The sequence below is a fragment of the Pongo pygmaeus genome, chromosome 20 (assembly GCF_028885625.2).
Source record: "Pongo pygmaeus isolate AG05252 chromosome 20, NHGRI_mPonPyg2-v2.0_pri, whole genome shotgun sequence".
Lineage (NCBI taxonomy): Eukaryota > Metazoa > Chordata > Mammalia > Primates > Hominidae > Pongo > Pongo pygmaeus.
Window position 1 is genome coordinate 6,800,004 of NC_072393.2, and position 23,492 is coordinate 6,823,495.

Consider the following 23,492-nt stretch of genomic DNA (forward strand, 5'->3'; position numbering starts at 1 on the left):
TACACACACATACATGTATTTTGTTTTGTTTTTTGTTTTTTGGTTCTTTTTTTGAGACGGAGCCTCGCTCCGTTGCCCAGGCTGGAGTGCAGTGGTGCAATCTCGGCTCACTGCAAGCTCCGCCTCCCGGGTTCATGCCATTCTCCTGCCTCAGCCTCCCAAGTAGCTGGGACTACCGGTGCCCACCGCCACACCCGGCTAATTTTTTGTATTTTTAGTAGAGACAGGGCTTCATCATGTTAGCCAGGATAGTCTCGATCTCCTGACCTCGTGATCCGCCTGCCTCGGCCTCCCAAAGTGCTGGGATTACAGGTGTGACCCACTGCGCCCGGCCACATGTATTTTATTGAGAGAGGAAATACATACTTTAAGATATGTAAAAATCAATAAATCTTAAGTATATGACTTAATAAAGTTTTATGCATGCAACCAACGATCAAATAAAAATATAGAACATTTCCATCCCTCCAGAACTGCACTGTCCAATACAAATTAATTAAAATGAAATCACCTTAAAAATTTTTTAACTCACATTAGCCTTGAAGTTCTCAATAACTGCCTGTGGCTAGTTGCTACCATATTGGACATATCCATCACCACAGAAAGTTTTATCAGAAAGCACTGCTACTCACCTATCTCCCATAGGGAACCTCTATCACCTGACCTCTATCACCACAGATTAATTTTGTCTGCTCTTGAGTTTTCTATAAATAAAATCATATAGTACATGCTTATTTCATCTGGTTTCTTTTATCTGACATAATGACAGTGAGATGCATTGATGTGATTGCCTGTAGCAATAGCTTGTTCCTTTTCATTGCTGTATAGTATTCCATTATGTGATGATATCACAATTTGTTTATTGATTGATCAACCTATTGAGGACATTTGGTTGGTTGCCAGTTTTTGGATATTGTGAATAAAGCTGCAACTTTCAAAGGACTTTTTTTTTGTTTTTTGTTTCTTTGTTTTGTTTTGTTTTGAGACAGAGTCTCACTCCATCGCCCAGGCTGGAGTGCAGTAGCATGATCTCAGCTCACTGAAACCTCTGCCTCCTGGGAGTTCAAGTGATTCTCCTGCCTCAGCCTCCCAAATGCTGGGATTACAGGCGCCCACCACCACACCCAGCTAATTTCTGTAGTTTTAGGGCAGATGGGGTTTCACCACTTTGGCCAGTCTGGTCTCGAACTCCTGACCTCAGGTGATCTTCCCACCTCGGCCTCCCAAAGTGCTGGGATACAGGTGTGAGCCACTGTGCCCAGCCAGGACACATGTTTTCATTTCTCTTGGGTTGCTGGGTTACAGAGTTGATACAATGTTTAGCTTCAGTAGACATTGCCAAACAGTTTTCCAAAGAGTATCCCCACCAGCAATGAGTGAGAACTGCAGTTGCTCCACGTCCTTGTCAACACTTAGTATTGCCAGTCTAAAAAGAAAAATGTTAGCCATTCTGGAGGGTGGCAGGATTCAGGCTTGAAAGTTGACTGCCAACCACCCTGTACTCCTGTACCCTGTCCTCCAGGTCTGCCCAAGATGGAGGTGTTTCAGGAATACTACGGGCTTCCTCCACCCCCTGGAGCCATTGGACCCTTCCTACGGCTCAACCCTGGAGACATTGTGGAGCTCACGAAGGCTGAGGCTGAACAGAACTGGTGGGAGGTACAGGCTGGGGTCACAGGAGTGATGGGATGGGACCCAAGTGTAGGGTTATGGATTCATGTGGTGTCAGGGAGTTGGGTCATAGTTCCACCATGCTCTGGAGGTGATGCCTGGGGAGTAGGGTAGGTAGACTGAGATTTCTGGGCATGGCTTTTCTGAGCAGGCCATCTTCCCAGGAAGTTAATACTCATTATCACCTCTCTGGGCTCTCCAGGCCATCCTGAGATAGATGGACAAGCAGAGTGACCATTGAGCAGAGAGATGGACACACACACACACACACACACACACACACATGCACACGAGTGATGGGGCAGGATCCACGTGTAGGGTTATGGGTTTAGATGGCTGGTGGGGTTATGGATCCTATAACCTCTCTGTTCCTGTTTTTGTCTCCTGGGTGTTTAGGGCAGGAATACATCTACTAATGAAATTGGCTGGTTTCCTTGTAACAGGGTGAAGCCCTACGTCCATGTGAGTGCCTCAAGTCTGAATGGAACAAGGGCAAGGGGTCCAGGGCAGGTCCTGGGAGGATGGGCAGACTTGGAAAGACACCCCTGGAGTTGGGGAGGGGGCTGCCCATCATGGCAGGTCTTTCTCTAACTCAAGGCTTTGTCCACCCCACCAACTGAGCCCAGAGAGGGGCCACCCTGGAAACAATTATTGATCTTTTTCTCCTTGACCATTTTTGAGTAAAGGTCCTTTCCTTCCTACATGGGTATGGTAGGCAGGAAGGAGCAGGGACCTAGAAGGTGGGCCTGCCCCTTGCTTCCTTCTGAGACACTGAATTGAGTTCTGTGGGAGCACTGTGGCCTCCATTGCCTGTGCCCTGCTCCTGGTGGACGCACCTGTCCACCCCAGCCTCTGCTGTTCTTCCGGTGTTCTCTGCTCGATGGACCCCTCGCTCTTCATGATGACTTCAAATCTCTCCCTCTCTCCCCAACCTCAGACGCCCCCTACCTCATTCAGAGCAAATGACCCCACTGTCCACTTCACAGCCTGCAGAGGGAAATTCTCTCCAGTGCTGGTTTTAACTTTATATTATTTCAGACTTCTAGCAAAGCTATGAGAATAATGCAAAGAGCTCCCGTGTAGCCGTTACCCAGTTTCATCGGTTCTGTTAATGTTTTGTTCCATTTGCTCTGTCGTTTCCTCTCTCTACCCACACATAGTATTTATTTTTCCTGGAAGAGTTAAAAGTGAGTTTGCAGACGACATTCCCCTTTACCGCTAAATACTTCTTAAGAGCAAGAGCCTTCTCGTACATAACCAGAACAAGATTTTAAAAGACACAAAATTCAACATTGACATTATACTACTATTTAATTCGTAGTCTGTATTTAAATGTTGCTCATTTCCCCAAAAATTTTATCAAAAATTTTTTTGTTCCTATGGTTTCTCCACTGTCAACTTACAATAGGAGTTTCCAACTCCATCATTCTTTCCAAATTTATTAGCTGGTGTTCTACTGCAAGGAAGAGCTGTCCCTTCTGCCCCCATCTGTCTGTCTGTCTGTCTGTCTATCTATCTATCTACCTATCTAGCTAGCTAGCTGTCTATCTATCCATGCATCCATCTATCATTTATCTATATATTATCTATCTATTTACCTATCATCTATTTGCCTGTCACCTATCTACCCATCTATTAACTATCTATCTATCTATCATCTATATCATCATCATCAATCTTTTATCTATTTACCTATCATCTATCTATCCATCTAGTCATCATCTACATATTATCTATCTATCTATTTATCTATATGTCTATCCATCCATGTACCTACCCGTCAATCCATCCATTCATCAATCAACTCTTCTATCCATCCATCCATCCATCATCTATCGTCTATCTACTTATCAATACATTCATGATCTATTGATCCACCTATCATTTTTCTATGTATCATCTGTCTTTGTATTATCTATCATCTATCTATTCACCGATCATCTCTCTGCCTATTTTTCACCTACCTATCTAACCATCTATTATCTATTACCTATTTCTTATCATTTCTCTCTCATCTATTCATTTATCATTGATCTATCACCTGTCTATCATCTATCATCTATCCATCTACCTATTACCTATCTATCCATCATCCATCTATTCTATCTATCTCTTAATTTTTTGTTTTAGAGAGAGGGTCTCATTCTGTCACCCAGGCTGGAGTGCAATGGTGTGATTTTAACTCACTGCAGCCTTGACCTCCTGGGCTCAAGCAATCCTCCCACTTCACCCTCCTGAGTAGCTGGGACCACAGATGCAAGCCATTATGCTCAGCTTTATTTATTTATTTATTTAAGATGGAGTTTCACTCTTGTTTCCCAGGCTGGAGTGCAGTGGGGTGATCTCGGCTCATTGCAACCTCCGCCTTCCGGTTTCAAGCGATTCTCCTGCCTCAGCCTCCTGAGTAGCTAGGATTACAGGCGCCTGCCACCACACCTGGCTAATTTTTGTATTTTTAGTAGAGATGGAGTTTCATCATGTTGGTCAGGCTGGTCTCGAACTCCTGACCTTGTGATCCGCCAGCTTTGGCCTCCCAAAGTGTTGTGATTACAGGTGTGAGCCACTGCACCCAGCTGCAGCCATTTTTTTGTGTGTGATTTTTTTTGTAGAGATGGGGTCTCACTATGTTGTCCAGGCTGGTCTTGAACTCCTGGGCTCAAGCAATCCTCTCATAGAACATCCTTCTCTTTTGTCTTTTAAAAAATTGAGGTGAAATTTGCACAACATAAAACTAACCATTACAATGAAAAATTCAGAATACTGAGTAGCTGAGATTATAGGTGTGCACCACCAAGACTGGCTAATTTTTTGTATTTTTAGTAGAGATGGGATTTTACCATGTTGGTCAGGCTGATCTCAAACTCCTGACTTCAAATGATCTGCCTGCCTCGGCCTCCCAAAGTGCTGGGATTACAGGTGTGAGCCACCATGCCCGGCTGGGTATGGCATTTTCTTTTGGAGTGATAAAAATGTTTTAGAACCAGGTAGAGGTGGTGATTCCTCATTCATTTTATTTTTATTATTTTTGATTATGGCAAAATATATAGAACATAAAAGTTAACAATGTAACCTTTCTTTTGGAGACAGGATCTCACTCTGTTGCTTGTGCTGGAGTGCAATGGTGCAATCTTGGCTCACTGCAGCCTCGCCTCCCAGGCTCAGGTGGTCCTCACACTTCAGCCTCCCAAGTAGCTAGGACTACAGGTGCATACCACCATGCTTGGCTAATTTTTTGTATTTTTCATAGAGACGGGGTTTTGCCATGTTGCCCAGGCTGGTTTCGAACTTCTGGGCGCAAGTGATCCCCCTGCCTCAGGCTCTCAAAGTGCTGGGATTACAGGCGTGAGCCGCCACGCCCGGCCAACATAATCATTTTCTAAGGTACAGTTGAGTGGCATTAAGTACATTCAAGTGTTTTGCCATCATCACCACCATCATCTCCAGAACACTTTTCATCTTGCAGCACTCTGTACCCATTAAACAGCAACCACCTAGTCCCCTCTCCCAGCCCCTGACATTCACATTCTGCTCTTGAGCTCTATGGATTTTGCTATCCTAAGTACCTCATATAAGTGAAATCATACAGTATTTGTCCTTTGTGTCTAGCTTGTTTCACTTGGCATAACGTATTCAAGTCTCATCCACGTTGTGGAATGTGTCAGAATTTTCTTATTTTATTTTATTTTTTTTGAGACGGAGTCGCACAAGCTGGAGTGCAGTGGCGCAGTCTCAGCTCACTGCAAGCTCCGCCTCCCAGGTTCACGCCATTCTCCTGCCTCAGCCTCCCGAGTAGCTGGGACTACAGGCACCCGCCACCACGCCTGGCTAATTTTTTGTATTTTTAGTAGAGACGGGGTTTCACTGTGTTAGCCAGGATGGTCTCGATCTCCTGACCTCGTGATCCTCCCGCCTCGGCTTCCCAAAGTGCTGGGATTACAGGCGTGACCCACCGCACCCGGCCTTTTTATTTTTATTTTTTTAATTTTTGAGATAGGGTGTGGTTCTGTTACCCAGGCTGGAGTGCAGTGGTTGTGCAATTATAACTTACTGCAGCCTTGACCTCCTAAGCTTAAGTGATCCTCCCACTTCAGCCTCCTGAGTAGCTGGGACTACAGGCATGTGCCACCACGCCTGGCTAATTTTTGTACTTTTTAAAAAATTTTTGAGGCGCAGTTTCGCTCTTGTTGCCCAGGCTGGAGTGGAATGGTGCGATCTCGGCTCACTGCAACCTCAGCCTCCCGGGTTCAAGTCATTCTCCCGCCTCAGCCTCTCGAATAGCTGGGATTACAGTCATGCACCACCATGCCCAGCTAATTTTTATATTTTTAGTAGAGACGGGGTTTCACCATGTTGGCCAGGCTGGTCTCGAACTCCTGACCTCAGGCGATCTGCACACCTCAGCCTCCCAAAGTGCTGGGAGTACAAACATGAGCCACCACGCCCGGCCTAATTTTTGTATTTTTTTTAGGGACGGGGTTTCATCATGTTGCCTAGGCTGGTCCCGAACTCCTGGGCTCAAGCGACCCACCCTCCTTGGCTTCCCAAAGTGCTAGGATTACAGGCATGAACCACCGTGCCTGGGCAATTTTCTTAATTCTTAAGGCTAATATTCCATGGTATGCATATACCGTATTTTGTTTATCCGTTTTCCCATCAATAAACAATTGGTTGCTTCAAATTTTGCGTATTGTCAATAAAGCTGCTACGAACATGGGTGTGCAAATATCGTTTCAAATCCATGCTTTCAGTTCCTTTGGGTATATACTCAGAAATGGGGCGGCTGGGTCATATGGTAGTTCTAGTTTTTAATGTTTTGAGGAACCACCATACTATTTTTCTTTTCCTTTTTTTTTTTTTTTTTTTTTGATAGGGAGTTTTGCTCTGTCCCCAGGCTGGAGTGCAATGGAACCATCTCGGCTCACTGCAACCTCCGCCTCCCAGGTTCAAGCGATTCTTCTGCCTCAGCCTTTCCAGCAGCTGGGATTACGGGTGCCCGCCATCATGCCTGGCTAATTTTTGTATTTTTGTAGAGATGGGGATTTCACCATGTTGGCCAGACTGGTCTTGAACTCCTGACATCAGGTGATCTACCCCCCTTGGCCTCCCAAAGTGCTGGGATTACAGGCATGAGTCACCGCACCCAGCCCATATTGCTTTTCTTTCTTTTTTTTTTTTTGGAGACAGAGTCTCACTCTGTCACCTAGGCTGGAGTGCAGTGGGCGATCTCAGCTCACTGCAACCTCCGCCTCACGGGTTCAAGCAATTCTCCTGCCTCAACCTTCCAAGTAGCTGGTATTACAGGCATGCACCACCACACCCGGCTATTTAGTAGAGACAGGGTCTTGCCATGTTGGTCAGGCTGGTCTTGAACTCCTGACCTTGTGATCCACCTGCCTTGGCCTCCCAAAGTGCTGGGATTACAACTGTTTTTCTTTCTTTCTTTTCTTTCTTTCCTGTCCTTCCTTCCTTCCTTCCTTTCTGTTTTTTTTTTTTTTCTTTTTGACAGTCTCGCTCTGTCACCCGGGCTGGAGTGCAGTGTCGTGATCTCGGGTCACTGCAACCTCCACCTCCCGGGTTCAAGCGATTCTCCTGCCTCAGCCTTCCAAGTAGCTGGGATTACAGGGGTGCGTCACGACGCCCAGCTAATTTTTTGTATTTTTAGTAGAGACGGGGTTTTGCCATGTTGGTCAGGCTGGTCTTGAACTCCTGACCTTGTGATCCGCCCGCCTCGGCCTCCCGAAGTGCTGGGATTACAGGCGTGAGCCACCGCACCCGGCACATACTGTTTTTCGTCGTGCACCATTTTCCATTCCCACCAACAGTGCACAAGGGTTCCGATTTCTCCACATCCTTGCCAACATTTGCTACTTTCTGTTTTGTTTCTTGATTTGTTTTTGCCTTATAGTAGCTGTCCTAATTGTTTTAAGGTAGTGAAAGTGAGCACTTTCGGCCGGGCGCGGTGGTTCATGCCTGTAATCCCAACACTTTGGGAGGCCGAAGCGGGTGGATCACCTGAGGTGGGGAGTTCGAGACCAGCCTGACCAACATGGAAGAAACCCCATCTCTACTAAAAATACAAAATTAGCTGGGCGTGGTGACACACACCTGTAATCCCAGCTACTCGGGAGGCTGAGGCAGGAGAATTGCTTGAACCTGGGAGGTGGAAGTTGCTGTGAGCCGAGATTGTGCTACTGCACTCCAGCCTGGGCAATAAGAGCAAAACTCTGGCTCAAAAAAAAAAAATAAATAAAATAAATAATAAATAAATACATAAAATAAAAAAGAAAGTGAGCACTTTCGCCCATATTTAGATGAGGGTTGGTAAACTTTTTCTGTAAAGAGCCGAAGAGTAGTGTAAATATGCGTACCCTCCAGGGTCCCATATGGTTTTGCAACTCTTCAGCTCTGCCCTTAGAGTGCAAAAGTAGCCGTAGATAATCTGTAAATAATGTATAGACATGGCTATGTTCCTACAAAGCATAATTCATGGGCACTGACAGGTGAATTTCATATAATCTTCACAATCCCAAAAATATTCTTTTGGCTAGGTGTGGTGGCTCATGCTTGTAGTCCCAGACCTTTGGGAGGCCAAGGCAGGAGGATTGCTTGAGGTCAGGAGTTTGAGACCAGCCTGGGAAACAAAGGGAGACCCTCTCCCTCATCTCGACAAAATTTTTAAAAATTAAAAATTAGCGGGTGTGGTGGTGTGTGCCTGTAGTCGCAGCTACTTGGGAGGCTGAGGTGAGAGGATCGCTTGAATCTGGGAGATCGAGGCTGCAGTGGGCTATGATCATACTGCTGCACTCCAGCCTGGGCAACATAGTGAAACTCTGTCCCTTAAAAAAAAAATTCTTTTGATTTTTGCCAACCATCTAAAAATGTAAAAACTATTCTTGACTTGAGGGTTATGATAAACTTCTGGGAAGACAACCCTTGCTTTATATGATACTGGGACAGTCTCTCCCCCGAGATTCTGGGACTTTATTCCCAGTGAGTACCACAGTGCCTGGCACATAATAGGTACTCACTAAACGCAAGTGGAATGAGTGAGTGAATGAATGAATGAATGAAGTGCCCTTCCCTCTGCTGTCACGCTGGGGTCTTTACACTAAGTCGGAGTGTCTCTCTGTATTCTCAGGGCCCTCCTCAGGACCTGTCTGTTCATCTCTGGTGAGTAGAAACATTTATTTCTGTTTCAATGAGAGGTTTCTGGGTTGGGGTTCCAGGCTGTGTATGGGAGGAATCTCCGAGCCAATTAGTTATGCATTCTGTCATCCCTGAGCACTGACTTCTGAATCTAGCTCTGGGCTGGGGGCCGCTGGGGATGGGACAGACAAAGGAGGGTCCCTGACCTTGGGAGATGATGGTCTTGTTGAAAGGAAAATGGTTACGATGATGATGATGATGATGATGACGATGATAATGATGGTGGTGGTGATGGTAATGACAGTTCCAGTTGTTTTTGTCGGATTTTTTGTTTTGTTTGTTTGTTTGTTTTGCACCTATAGCATGTCAAGCATATAGGGGTGGAGGTTTACAGTGTGGCTTTTGGAGCCCGCTGACCTGGATTCAAATTCTGACCCCAACCTTACCTAGCTGTGTGACCTTGGGCCGGTAACTTAACCTCTCTCTGTTTCAGCATTCCTCTCTGGAAAATAGCTTAATGACAGTATCTACTTCATAGTGTTTTTAGGAGGCGTAAATGAGTCTGTCAAGTGCTTAGTCCTGGTCCTGACAGATAATGAGGACTTTCTACAGCATTAGCTGTTGTTATTACTACATTTAATCTGTTCTAAGATGCATGGTTGTTTTTTTTTTTTCCTTCACATTTGAACATCTCTGACATTGAAATGGCTCTTGCGATCCACAGTGTCCATCTTCTGCTGAATTTTATAGGCAGGAAATGTTCTTTCATAACGGCACATAAAAGAATGCAGCATTGAACAATTGCTGGCGCATCAGCTCTTTAATGAGCTCCTTTAATCTTCACAAAAACCCTTCGGAAAATAGATTTGATTCTTACTCTCTGCCCCCTACTTTCTTCTTTTCTTCTTCTTCTTCTTCTTTTCTTCTTCTTCTTCTTCTTTTTTTTTTTTTTTTTTTTTGCAAATGAGGCTGAGAGAGGGTAAGTGAATTACATAATGTCACATGGTGAGGAAGTGATGGAGATGGGATTTGAACCCAAAGCCTCAGTGCCTCAGTTTACCATCTTTTGCTAATAATAAAACACAGCATGATGATGCTCCCATCTTCTTGTTGCCCAGGCTGGAGTGCAATGGCATGATCTCGGCTCACTGCAACCTCCGCCTCCCAGGTTCAAGCGATTCTCCTGCCTCAGCCTCCCGAGCTGGGATTATAGGCACCCGCCACCACACCTGGCTAATTTTTTATATTTTTAGTAAAGACAGAGTTTCACCATGTTGGCCAGGCTGGTCTCGAACTCCTGACCTCAGGTGATCCACTCGCCTCAGCCTCCCGAAGTGCTGGGATTACAGGCGTGAGCCACCGTGCCCAGCCGACACTCCCATCTTCTAATTGTGTACCACATAGTAGCAGGTGCACTATTGCCATTTATAAAAAAATGTGCATCTGTGGCATCTCCCTCTTTTCAGAAGAGGAAATTGAGGCCCAGAGAGGCAAAACCAGTTGCCAAGTTCTTAGAACACGCAAGTGGCATGGTCGGGATTTGAACCGTGTTCTCCTGTGTTAGCGCTCCTTCTGCCCTTCCGCTCCGAGATGTGGTCAATGGGTTGGGGACCAGGGTGAGGCCAGCAAGGCTCTCTCGTGGGTGCAAGATTTAAGGGAACGCTGAAAATCTCAGTCATTAAGGTCCATCATGTTTTAATGCAACATTAAAAAAATCAAAAACAAGGCAAAAAAAATTCGAGATGAACAAATATCAAAATTATAACTAAAGACAGGATCCAATAGAGCCGGGACTAAGAGGAGGTGGGTGAGGTGAGTGGGGCAGTCGGATTCTGTCTTTATTCAGAATTTTGATGTTTGTTCATCATGGTTTCTTTGCATTCATTAAAAAAAAATGTTAAACACCAACTCGAACCAGATTTGCATTCGTTTTTTAAAATTGAGGTGAAATTCGGCTGGGCGCGGTGGCTCATGCCTGTAATCTCAGCGCTTTGGGAGGCCAAGGCGGGTTGATCACTTGAGGTCAGGAGTTCAAGACCAGCCTGGGCAACATGGTGAAACCCTGTCTCTACTAAAAGTACAAAAAAAATTAGCTGGGCATGGTGGTGCACGCCTGTAGTCCCAGCAGGGGAATCGCTTGAACCTGGGAGGCGGAGGTTGCAGTGAGCCGAGATTGCGTCATTGCACTCCAGCCTGGGCGACAGAGCGAGACTCTGTCTCAAAAAAAAAAAAAAAAATTAAATAAAAAAAAATGAGGTGAAATTCATACAACATAAAATTAACCTTGTAATGGTTACTGGCATTTCTATTTCTATTCATATTTACATTTATATTACATAGTAACATTTACATGATGTTAGATATTATATGCAGTTACATATGATTTATGATTAATACTTATTCTTTATATTGTGTATTTATGTTTACAACCTATTATATATTATACCACATATCATAAAATATATTTATATTATGCTATGTATTTTCACAAATTAATGTTTTTTATTTATATTGCACATTTATGTTTATATTATATTATACAGTATACAATATATTATAATAAGATTTATAGATTACCTATTTACATTTACATTATATTATATTTATATACAATTATGTATAATATATAACTAATATTTATTCTTTATATTGTATATTTACATTTATATCATCTTATCACATATTATACCACATATCATAATACATTTATATTACAGATTTACATTTATATTATGCTACATATTCTAGAGAATTAACATTTATTATTTATATTGCACATTTATGTTTATATATCATGTTATGCGTTATATAATATACTATACTGTAGCTTTATATATTACATATTTACATTTACATTATGTTAGGTGACAAAATTATATATTATGTATAATTAATATTATTTATATAATATGTTACATTTATGTCATATTGTACATTATATATTTTAATATACATTTACATTAACATGACATATTTACACTTATATAAAATTATATATTATGTATAATTATGTATTACACATAATTAATATTCTTTATTGTATGTTACATTTATATCATGTTGTACATTATATACTATAATATACATTACATTAACGAGATATTTATGCTTATATAAAATTATGTATTATGGGCTGGGCACGGTGGCTCACGCCTGTGATCCCAGCACTTTGGGAGGCTGAGGCAGGTGGATCACTTGAGGTCAGGAGTTCGACACCAGCTTGGCCTACATGGTGAAACCCCGCCTCTATTAAAAGTACAAAAAATTAGCTGGGTGTGGTGGTGTGCACCTGTAATCCCAGCTGCTTGAGAGGCTGAGGCAGGAGAATTGCTTGAACCCAGGAGGCAGAGGTTGCAGTGAGCCAAGACCGTGCCACTGCACTCCAGCCGGGGCCACAGAGAGAGGCTCTGTCTCAAAAAAAAATTATATATTATATATAATTATGTATTACATATAATTAGTATGTATTATTTATGTTGCCCATTTACATTTATAGTATATTATATGTTATACCATATATTTTACATTTACATAGACTATGTATGGTGTATTCTATGTAATATAAATATTACATGTATATTATATTCACATTATATATTATAGAGTTATATATAACTATCTATATTATATATAGCTATCTACAATATAGATAGTTATATATTATTATATAATGATTATATATTTTATATTATTATATATAACTATTATTTATATTGAATATTTACACTCACATTATAAATATATTCATGTTACATTTATATTTAGTGGCTTTTTTTTTTTTTTTGGAGACAGAGTTTCGCACTGTTGCCTGGGCTGGAGTGCAGTGGTGTGATCTCATCTCGCTGCAACCTCCGCCTACCGAGTTCAAGCAATTCTCCTGCCTCAGTCTCCTGAATAGCTGGGATTACAGGCGCCCACCATCAAGCCCAGCTAATTTTTGTATTGTTAGTAGAGACGGGGTTTCACCATGTTGCCCAGGCTGGTCTCGAACTCCTGACCTTGTGATTCGCCCACCTCGGCCTCCCAAAGTGCTGGGATTACAGGCGTGAGCCACAGCGCCCGGCCAGTGGCATTTAGTATATTTACAATACTGCGCTGCCATCGCTGCCGTTTAGCTCCAAAACATTCTCATCACCCCCAAGATAAATCCCATCCCGGGCAGTTGCTCCTGCCTCCCGCAGCCCCCGTGAACCAAGAGTCTCCTTCGTGTCTCTGTGGATTGGCGTGTTCTGGGCATTTCCTATGAGTGGAATCACACAGTGTGTGGCTGTTTGTGCCTGGCTTCTCTCACTGAAGGCTCATCTCCATTGTAGCCCATGTCAGTGCTGCTTCCCTTTTGATGGCTGACTTTATTCATTTTGATTTCTAAGAATATTGTATTAGAATACTGTTTGTTTTACTTATTGTCATTTACCTTGATGACTAGGTTTTTTTGGCTCTCACTTACATTTTGCACCTGAGGCTCGTGACTCATTCTCCTTCCCCTACTTCTGTCCGGGTGACCACAGAGATGGGCACACAGTGAGCCTTCAGGAAGTGCCCGGCGAAGCCATCGCCAAATTCCAGACGCCCAGCCAGACCCAAAGGGCTGAGCCATCCCCCCGAATCCGTGTGTCAAATCTTGGTGGTGACCTGTATAAGTGGAAGCCCGCTCCCCATGTCTGGGCTCCGGCCCCTGCCTCCACGGGGCCTACCTTGGTGCTGAAGGGCTGTTAGATCCAGGCTGTCACCAACTTAAAAAATCAAAGGGGTTCAGGGGGAAAGGCAGCCTCCGTATGGCAATATGGGGACCCAGGCACGGGGGCCGTGCCACCTCTGTCCTTGGTGTCTCTTTGCAGGTACGCAGGCCCCATGGAGCGAGCAGGGGCAGAGAGCATCCTGGCCAACCGCTCGGACGGGACTTTCTTGGTGCGGCAGAGGGTGAAGGATGCAGCAGAATTTGCCATCAGCATTAAGTAACTCCTCTCTCCCTGACTCATAACCTTTTGGGGCCTGGGCCCTGCGGGCCTGGGAAAAAGGGTATCCAGGTTTTACTTTATAGACATGTACAGTAATAACATCCACCTTTTACCAAGCTCCTGCTGGCTCCCGAGTGCCTTTCACCTTCCTTATTTCTTTTAATTCACAACCACAAGAAAGAGATATGATTCCTATAGAGGCTCAAAAAGGCTCTTAAAAATTAATTAATTAATTTGAGTCAGAGTCTCCCTCTGTCGCCCTGACCTTTCTTTTTCTTTTTTCCCCTTTTTTTCTTTTTCTTTTCTTTCTTTCTTTTTTCTTTTTTTTTTTTTTTTTGAGACAGAGTCCCTCTGTCACCCAGGCTGGAGTGCAGTGGTGAGATCTCAGCTCACTGCAACCTCCGCCTCCCAGGTTCAAGCGATTATCCTGCCTCAGACTCCCGAGTAGCTGGGATTACAGGCGCCCGTCACCATGCCCAGCTAATTTTTGTATTTTTAGTAGATACGGGGTTTCTCCATGTTGGCCAGCCTGGTCTCGAACTCCTGACCTCAAGTGATCCACTTGCCTCGGCCTCCCAAAGTGTTGGGATTACAGGCGTGAGCCATCGTGCCTGGCCTGAAGGCTTTTATTTTTAACCAATTTTCATATATATATTTTTTCTTTTTTTTAACTTCCAGGAATTTCTAATTTTTTAAATTTTATTTTATTATTATTATTATTATTTTGGTGACAGACTCTCTCTCTGTTGCCCAGGCTGGAGTGCAGTGCTCACTGCAACCTCTGCCTCCCAGGTTCAGGAGACCCTCCTAGCTCAGCCTCCCGAGTAGCTGGAACTATAGGTGTGCACCACCACACCCAGCTAATGTTTATATTTTTCGTAGAGATGAGGGTCTCTCTCCATGTTGCCCAGGCTGGTCTCATACTCCTGACCTCAAGACATCCTCCCACCTCAGCCTCCCAAAGGGCAGGTGTGAGCCACTACATCCCATCTATATATATTTTTTTCAACTTATTTTAAAATCAGAGGGCACATGTGCAGGTTTGTTACAAAGGTATATGGCATGATGCTGAGCGTTGGGGCCGTGAGTGACCCCATCACCCAGGGAGTGAGCATATACTCAATAGGTAGTTTTTCAGCTCTTTCATCTCACCCTCCTCCCTCTAGTGCTCCCCCGAGTCTATTGTTTCCAGCCTTCTTTTTTTTTTGAGATGGAGTCTCACTTTGTCGCCCAGGCTGGAGTGCAATGGCGCGATCTCAGCTCACTGCAACCTCCACCTCCCGGGTTCAAGCGAGTCTTCTGCCTTAGCCTCTTGAGTAGCTGGGATTACAGGTGCACGTCACCATGCCTGGCTAATTTTTTTGTATTTTTAGTAGAGACAGTGGGGTGGGGGGTGGGGGGCCAGTTTCACCAGTTGGCCAGGCTGGTCTCGAACTCCTGACCTCAGGTGATCCACCCGCCTCGGCCTCCCAAAGTGCTGGGATTACAGGCGTGAGCCACTGTGCCTGGCCAATATTGTTCCCATCTTTATGTCCATGTGTATCCAATGTTTAACCCCTGCTTATGTGAGAACATGTGGTATTTGGTTTTCTGTTTCTGTGTTAATTCGTTTAGGATAATAACACCCAGGGCATCCACGCTGCTGCAGTGCACATGATCTCATTCTTCTTTGTGGCTATATAGTAGTCCATAGTGTATATGTACCACATTTTCTTATCCAGTCCACTGTTGATGGGCACCTGGGTCGATCCATGTCTTTGCTATTGTGAAGGCTGCTGTGATGAACATACGAGGGCATGTGTCTTTTTGGTAGCACAATTACTTTTTCCTTTGGGTAGATACCCAGTCATAGGGTAGCTGCATCAAATGGTGGTTCTATTTTTAGTTCTTCAAGAAACCTCCAAACTGCTTTCCACAGTGGCTGCACCAACTTACATTCCAACCCACAGTGTAGAGGAATTCCCTTCTGTCACATGCTGCTGAGTTTGTAATTTCATTGTTATTTTTGGCTCCTGTGAATTTCCCTTACTTTTTTTTTTTTTTTTTGAGAGCTCAGCAATTTTTTTCTCAACATTTCTAGGGTTTTTTTTAATAGGAAGAGTTTGTTTGTTTGTTTGTTTGTTTGTTTTGTGATCTAGTTTGCCAGATGAGCAGGAGTGGAGGTCTTCTCCAAGGCCCCTTTTAGTCTATGTCCACCAAGTTGACAGAAATGGGTCTTTCCTCCCTCTTCCTTTATATCCTATGGTCGTCTATATTGGTGGAAGGGGAGGTCTCTTCCTATCTATTCTAGAACACTGCCTCCTTTACAAGATCTTACTGACTTCTCAACAAACCTGTGAGTCAGAGATGATTCCTCTTCTACGAGAGGAAGACATTAAGGCTTTAGGGTAGCAAAGGCCCCAGGGAATGGGCTCTGTTGGGACAGCTTCAGTCTTTGGGTTCCAGTAGTTCCTCCTCCCTGAAGGGGTCAAGGTTGCTTCCTCCATGTCTGGGGCTTGGTGGGGAATGGGCCTGGTCCCCAGACTCAGGGCCTGGTGACCATCTGGTTCCAGATACAACGTCGAGGTCAAGCACATTAAAATCATGACAGCAGAAGGACTGTACCGGATCACAGAGAAAAAGGCTTTCCGGGGGCTTACGGTAAGGGCCAATGTCCGCTCAATCCCAGCTTTCCAGAACCTAAGAGGACCCGCCCTGCACCTCCACCTTGGGACTCCCTTTTCCCACATTCAGGGTGACCCCCCTCCAGTGGCACTACAGTGCAAGTGACCTTAAACTTATGCTCTTAATGATGAACAATGGGAATAATAATGAATAACAGCAGTTGAGTATTGACAGAGCATTTAAGGGTAAGATATGTTAATTTTTAAATTTTATTTATACATATATTCGTGCATTATGTATATGTGTATGTGTGTATATATGTATATATAAATACATATGTATGTATGTGTATTTAAATTTTACTTACGTATATATACATACATATGTATACATATGTATGTAGTATATATGTATATATATGTGTCTATTTTTATATATATAGATAGAGAAAAAGAGAGAGAGAGAGAGAGAGATTGAGAGAGAGAGAGAGAGAGAGTCTTGCTCTGTTGCCCAGGCTGGAGTGCAGTGGTGCAATCATAGTACACTGCAGCCTCAAATTCCTGGGTTAAATAATCTCTGCCCTCAGCCTCCTGAGTAGCTGGGACTATAGGCATGCACCATCATGCGTGGCTAATTAAAAAAATAATTTTTTTTTGTAGAGATGGGTAAAACTGAGGTTTACTCCTTGTCTAGCTTCACTGAATGGCAGAGCCCATAGCTTGTCTTTGCCTAATCTGCTGCATAATCATTTCAGCAATAATTCAAATGCCTTTTGAGTGTTCTTGCTTCTGTTTGGTGCCTTGTAATTTTCAACCATATTTTAGAGATTTTAGGTCTAGTGGTCTAAGGCATATGGTTTTTACCCATGGTCTGTGGGCCCTTGAGAAACTGAGTCCTCTGAAAGAAAATCCAGAATTTTGCATGCATCTGTATTTTTTGTCTTAGATTTCTCTTGATTCTCAAATGGATCCTTGACTCCCCCAAAGGTTAATTTATTCAACAAATCTTTTTTTTTCCCTCCATACTTTTTATTCTGAAACATATTCCCCCAATTTCTAACTTCTGAAAAATTTCAGACAAGTTGTTGGAATAGGGTAATGAGTATCTATGAACTTTTCATATAGGTTTACTTTAAAAAAAATACAAGAGACAGGGTCTTGCTCTGTGGTCCAGGCTAGAGTGCAGTGTTGTGATCATAGCTCACTGTAGCTTCAAACCCCTGGCATCAGGCGATCCTCCCTCCTCAGCCTCCTGAATAGCTGGGACTACAGGCATGCACTGTCATGCCTGGCTAATTTTTTTAATCTTTTGTAGAGATGGGATCTTGCTATGTTGCCCAGGCTGGTCTTGAACTCTTGGCTTCAAGTGATCCTCCCATCTTGACTTCCCAAGGTGCTGAGATTACAGGCATGAACCACTACATCTGGCCTGGTGATGATTGCTAATTGTAAATTAAGGCATGTGGCCCCATAGAAGGTTTTGAATTTTGTGAGCTAATTATCTGGTAAATTTATCACGAAATAAGTTAGTCCACTACTGGAAGAACTTGTTTTAGGCAGTGTGGTCCCTTCCCCATAAATAGTCCTGGCTGCTCAGGAAGGTGATGAACTCCCCATCATGGGGAATATTTAAGGGGTCACTTTCCAAAGAGGCCAGAAGCAGGGCCTGCTTCATGTGAGGAGTTGCATATGGCTGTTCCTAGCTCTGCCCCCTTATGGGCTGGCCCGCTGGGATAGTATCTGCCATGTTGTCCGCCTTCTAGGAGCTGGTGGAGTTTTACCAGCAGAACTCCCTAAAGGATTGCTTCAAGTCTCTGGACACCACCTTGCAGTTCCCCTTCAAGGAGCCTGAGAAGAGGACCATCAGCAAGCCAGCAGGTAGGAGGTCTCAGACTGGGGGCTTACAGCCCCAGCCCCTTCCCATTGTGGAGGGAGAGTTTGGGGATGCCATTGACACCCCTTCCAATGGGCTTGCAGGGGTCATATCTGTACAGTAGCAGGAAACCCTTTCCACTCCTGTCTATCCCTTCATATATATTTTTTTAATTTAATTAAATTAATTAATTAATTTATTTTTTGAGACAGAGTCTCACTCTGTTGCCTAAGCTGGAGTGCAGTGGTGCAATCTTAGCTCACGGCAACCTTTGCCTCCCACCTCTCAGGTTGAAGGGATTCTCATGCCTCAGCCTCAAAATAAAAAAACAAAAATAAAAATTCAAAACCAGTCTTATTTTCTGGCTGGGCGTGGTGGCTCATGCCTATAACTCCAGCACTTCAGGAGGCCAAGGCGGGTGGATCACTTGAGGTTAGGAGTTCAAGACCAGCCTGGCCAACATGGTGAAACCCCATCTCTACTAAATAAAAACAATAAAAATCAGCCAGGCATGGAGGCACAGGCCTGTAATCCCAGCTATTCAGGAGGCTGAGGCAGGAGAATCGCTCGAACCCAGGAGGCATAGGTTGCAGTGAGCTGAGATTATGCCACCGCACTCCAGTCTGGGCGACAGAGAGAGACTCTATCTCAAAAAAAAAAAAAGTGTTATTTTCTAAATTCGGATGGGAGGATGACGCTGGGAGTACAATTGTGTCCCCTTACAGTACAGGGCATCCAATACTCTGCAGAAAAGAGCACTGAGGAGCCCTTTATCCTGGAGTTACTGTCCTGAGAGCTTTTGCCCCCAGACAGTGAGTGGGTATCTGCCCCAGACCCTTTTCTCACTTCTGTTCTGTCTCCACAGTGGGAAGCACAAAGTATTTTGGCACAGCCAAAGCCCGCTATGACTTCTGCGCTCGAGACCGATCAGAGCTGTCGCTCAAGGAGGGTGACATCATCAAGATCCTTAACAAGAAGGGACAGCAAGGCTGGTGGCGAGGGGAGATCTATGGCCGGGTGAGGCAGGCAGGGCTGGGTGACAGGGGGAGGGCATGGGGGTTGAGCTGGTGGTGGAGGAGACTGGAATTGGGGACTGGAGAAGGTGAGGTGCAGCTCCCATGGAGGTCTCTCCTGGTCGGAGGGAAGGAAGGGACACAGGGATGTCATTTATGCATTTATGCAACCTACCTGCATGTATTCAGCACCTGCTGTGTGCAGACATTGTGCTGGGTGCCGAGGAGACAGAAACAAGCACGGTACAAGGATTGCCCTCATGAAACTTATAATCGAATGTGGAGGACAGACCTATAACCAAGCAGTCATGACACTGAGTGGTCAAGACTAACAAGGGTGCCGGTCACTGTGGCTCATGCCTGTAATCCCAGTGCTTTGGGAGGCTGAGGTGGGAGGCCACAAATTCAAGGCCAGCCTGGCTAAAATAGTGAGATCCCATCTCTACATAAATAAAAATAAAAACATTAGTTGGGCGTGGTAGTGTGTGCTCGTAGTCCCAGGTACTCGGGAGGCTGAGGTGGGAGGATTGCTTGAGTCCAGGAGTTGGATGCTGCAGTGAGCTATGATTGTGCCACTGCACTCCGGCCTGGGTGACAGAACAAGACCCTGTCTTTAAAAAAAAGGAGAAAGAATAAAAGAGATTGTGGTGGAGAATCACAGGGCAGCGTGGGAGCACTGAGGGAGCCCCTGACCCACCCTAGGAGCAGATCAGGATGACTTCTGAAAGGCCAAACTGATTAATAAGGGATAAATAAAGTCATCCAAGTGAAAAGGTTGTAGATGCATTGGGGGAAAGTTTTCCAGACAGAAGGACCAGTGTGTGCAAAGGCCCTGGGGTGAGAGGGTGATTGGCATGTTTGGAAAACGTCAAGGCAGGAGGCAGGGATTTGTGTCTGTCTTGCTCACTGCAACATCACACCAGTGCTTGGGACAGTGCCTGGCACACAGTAGGTGCTTAATCAGTACTGAATATACAAAGAGGTAGAGCTGGGACTAAACCACTGTGCTCACTTTGCCTGCTTGAATTCCAACTCTAAGGAGTGGAATAGACCTCGGGGCTCGTCAAGCCCTCTTGTTTCTGCCAAGTTCTTATTTTTGTTCCATGAAGGCAGAGCACCTTCTTTATTTCATCCACTGATGACTTCTCAGCCTCTAGAATTCTGCCTTATGATGGATTTCTCAGAAATATATTTGTGTAATGAAGACAAGGACAGTGGTTAGAGTTTACATTCTACTGGGGAAAATATACACAAAAAATGATCTGGATAATTGCATCAATGAGGAGTTTTGTTAAAACATTGGAGGGTCAGTTTAATGAGCAGTAGAGGACAATTAGGCTTTGAGAGAGGCTTTTGGAGCATTGAGGAAGGATTGGGATGTAAAGGATTCATCCATCCATCCATCCATCCATCTATCCATCCATCCATCTATCCATCCATCCACAAATCATCCATTCATCTGTGCATCCATCTATCTCAACCTATGCATCTATTCATTCATCCACCCACCCTTCCATTCATGCATCTATCTATCCATCTATCCACCTACCCACCCATTAAAACATTAATCTATCCACCTACCCACCCATTAAAACATTAATCTATCCATTAATCCACCCATCCAGCCAACATCTATTCATCCATTTCTATCTATGCATCCATCCATCTATCCATGCATGCACCCATCTGTTAATCTAGCTCTATATTTATCCATCCATACACCTACCAACCAGTCCATTAATTCATCCATCCATCCACCTGACCACCATTCACTCATCCATCCAATCACCACTCACCAATCCATGTATCCATCCACCCATTCATCTATCTATCTATCCATTCATTATCTATCTTTCTATCTACCTATCTATCCACCTACCCATCAATCCAATAATCCATCCATTCATCTATCCATCCAGCCAATAAATATTCATTAAGTATCTACTGTGTGCCAGGAACTGTTCTAGGCTCTTGGGATTCAGTGACAAATAATACAGACAAAAATCCCTGCTGGCCAGCCGTGGTGGCTTATGCCTGTAATCCCAGCACTTTGGGAGGCCAAGGTGGGTGGATCATTTGAGGAGAGGAGTTTGAGACTTGCTGGCCAACACGGCGAAACCCTGTCTTAACTAAAGATACAAAAAAATCAGCTGGGCGTTGTGGCGTGAGCCTGTAATCCCAGCTACTCATTAAGCTGAGGCAGGAGAATCGCTTGAACTCAGGAGGCGGAGGTTGTGGTGAGCTGAGATCGCACCACTGCACTCCAGCCTGGGCAACAGAGTGAGACTCTGTCTCAAAAAAAAAAAAAAAAAAAAAATCCTGCCTTGTAGAGCTCACATTGTAGTTGCAGGGAGGGGAACAGACAAAAAGTTTGTAAATAAGCAAATGATACATAATGAATCAGATGGTGATACGTGCTATAGAGAAAGATAAAGCAAGAAAAGGGGTCCAGGTGCGGTGACTCACGCCTGTAATCCTAGCACTTTGGGAGGCTGAGATGGGCAGATCACTGGAGGTCAGGAGTTTGAAACCAGCCTGGCCAACATGGTGAAACCCCATCTCTACTAAAAATACAAAAAAATTAGCCGGGTGTGGTGGCAGGCGCCTGTAATCCCAGTTACTCGGGAGGCTGAGGCAGGAGAATCACTTGAACCCGGGAGGTGGAGGTTGCAGTGAGCCGAGATTGCACCATTGCACTCCAGCCTGGGGGGCAGAGTGAGACTCTGTCTCAAAAAAAATAAATAAATAAAATAAAAAAAAAAAAAGAAAAAGAAAAGAAAAGAAAAAGAAAAGCGGCTAAGGAGTGTTGGGGTGGGTGGAGCTTGCAATTTTGAATAGTGTGGCTAGGAAGGCCTTGCTGATAAAGTGACATTTTGGGAGGGACTTTTAGGAGGTAATGGGTGTGTGTGTGAGTGGTCAGCCTTGCGTATGTTGGGTGATGTGTTTTCTGGGATAGATAGAAGGAATAGCAGGTGCAAAGGCCCTGAGGTGGGAGGGAGCCTGCCTGGTGTGTTGAGGGGCAGTAGGAGGATGTGCAGAGTTTGCTCTGATGAACTCCTCATCTGTTTCCAGGTTGGCTGGTTCCCTGCCAACTACGTGGAGGAAGATTATTCTGAATACTGCTGAGCCCTGGTGCCTTGGCAGAGAACGAGAAACTCCAGGCTCTGAGCCCGGCGTGGGCAGGCAGCGGGGCCAGGGGCTGTGACAGCTCCCGGCGGGTGGAGACTTTGGGATGGACTGGAGGAGGCCAGCGTCCAGCTGGCGGTGCTCCTGGGATGTGCCCTGACATGGTTAATTTATAACACCCCGATTTCCTTTTGGGTCCCCTCAAGCAGACGGGGCTCAAGGGGGTTACATTTAATAAAAGGATGAAGATGGATGGAAGGACTGGTGTCATTCAGAAGGACCTGCTAGGAGAGAGATGGGAAGAGAGTGTGCCACACCGACAAAGCCATCTCACCAATCCACAGACAAAGCCCCCTCACCAATTCACAGACAAAGCCCCCTCACCAATCACAGACAAACCCCCCTCACCAATCACAGACAAACCCCCCTCACCAATCACAGACAAAGCCCCCTCACCAATTCACAGACATACAAAGCCATCTCACTAATCCACAGACAAAGCCCCCTCACCAATCACAGACAAAGCCCCTCACCAATCCACAGACAAAGCCCCCTCACCAATCACAGACAAAGCCCCCTCACCAATCACAAAGTCCCCTCACCAATCACAGACAAAGCCCCCTCACCAATTCACAGACATACAAAGCCATCTCACTAATCCACAGACAAAGCCCCCTCACCAATCACAGACAAAGCCCCCTCACCAACCACAGACAAAGCCCCCTCACCAACCACAGACAAAGCCCCCTCACCAATCACAGACAAAGCCCCTCACCAATCCATAGACAAAGCCCTCTCACCAATTTCTGTCTCCTAACTTGATTGCTGTTCTCTGTCATTTATTAACACAATACAACTTGAATCCAGGATATGAAATTCCCTCTTTTGGGCCGGGCGTGGTGGCTCATGGCTGTAATCCCAACACTTTGGGAGGCTGAGGTAGGTGGATCACCTGAGGTCAGGAGTTCAAGACCAGCCTGGCCAACAAGGCAAAACCCTGTCTCTACTAAAACTACAAAAACTAGCCGGTGCCTACAATCCCAACTACTCAGGAGGCTGAGGCAGAAGAATCGCTTGAACCTGGGAGGCGGAGGTTGCAGTG

The 23,492-nt window shown here is 44.8% G+C and overlaps 1 protein-coding gene across 1 annotated transcript in view; it reads left to right on the plus strand.

The window, feature by feature from the left end:
- VAV1 (vav guanine nucleotide exchange factor 1) overlaps positions 1-22,643 on the plus strand; it is an 83,474-nt gene extending 60,831 nt beyond the window's left edge. Inside the window, exons 20-27 of the mRNA XM_054465608.2 lie at positions 1,523-1,659; positions 2,068-2,133; positions 8,810-8,841; positions 13,656-13,772; positions 16,328-16,415; positions 18,142-18,256; positions 19,117-19,268; positions 22,337-22,643. Coding sequence (XP_054321583.1) covers positions 1,523-1,659; positions 2,068-2,133; positions 8,810-8,841; positions 13,656-13,772; positions 16,328-16,415; positions 18,142-18,256; positions 19,117-19,268; positions 22,337-22,390 — 761 coding nt within the window. The 3' untranslated portion in view covers positions 22,391-22,643. The remainder of the gene's footprint in view (positions 1-1,522; positions 1,660-2,067; positions 2,134-8,809; positions 8,842-13,655; positions 13,773-16,327; positions 16,416-18,141; positions 18,257-19,116; positions 19,269-22,336) is intronic.
- The last annotated feature ends 849 nt before the right edge of the window (positions 22,644-23,492 follow it).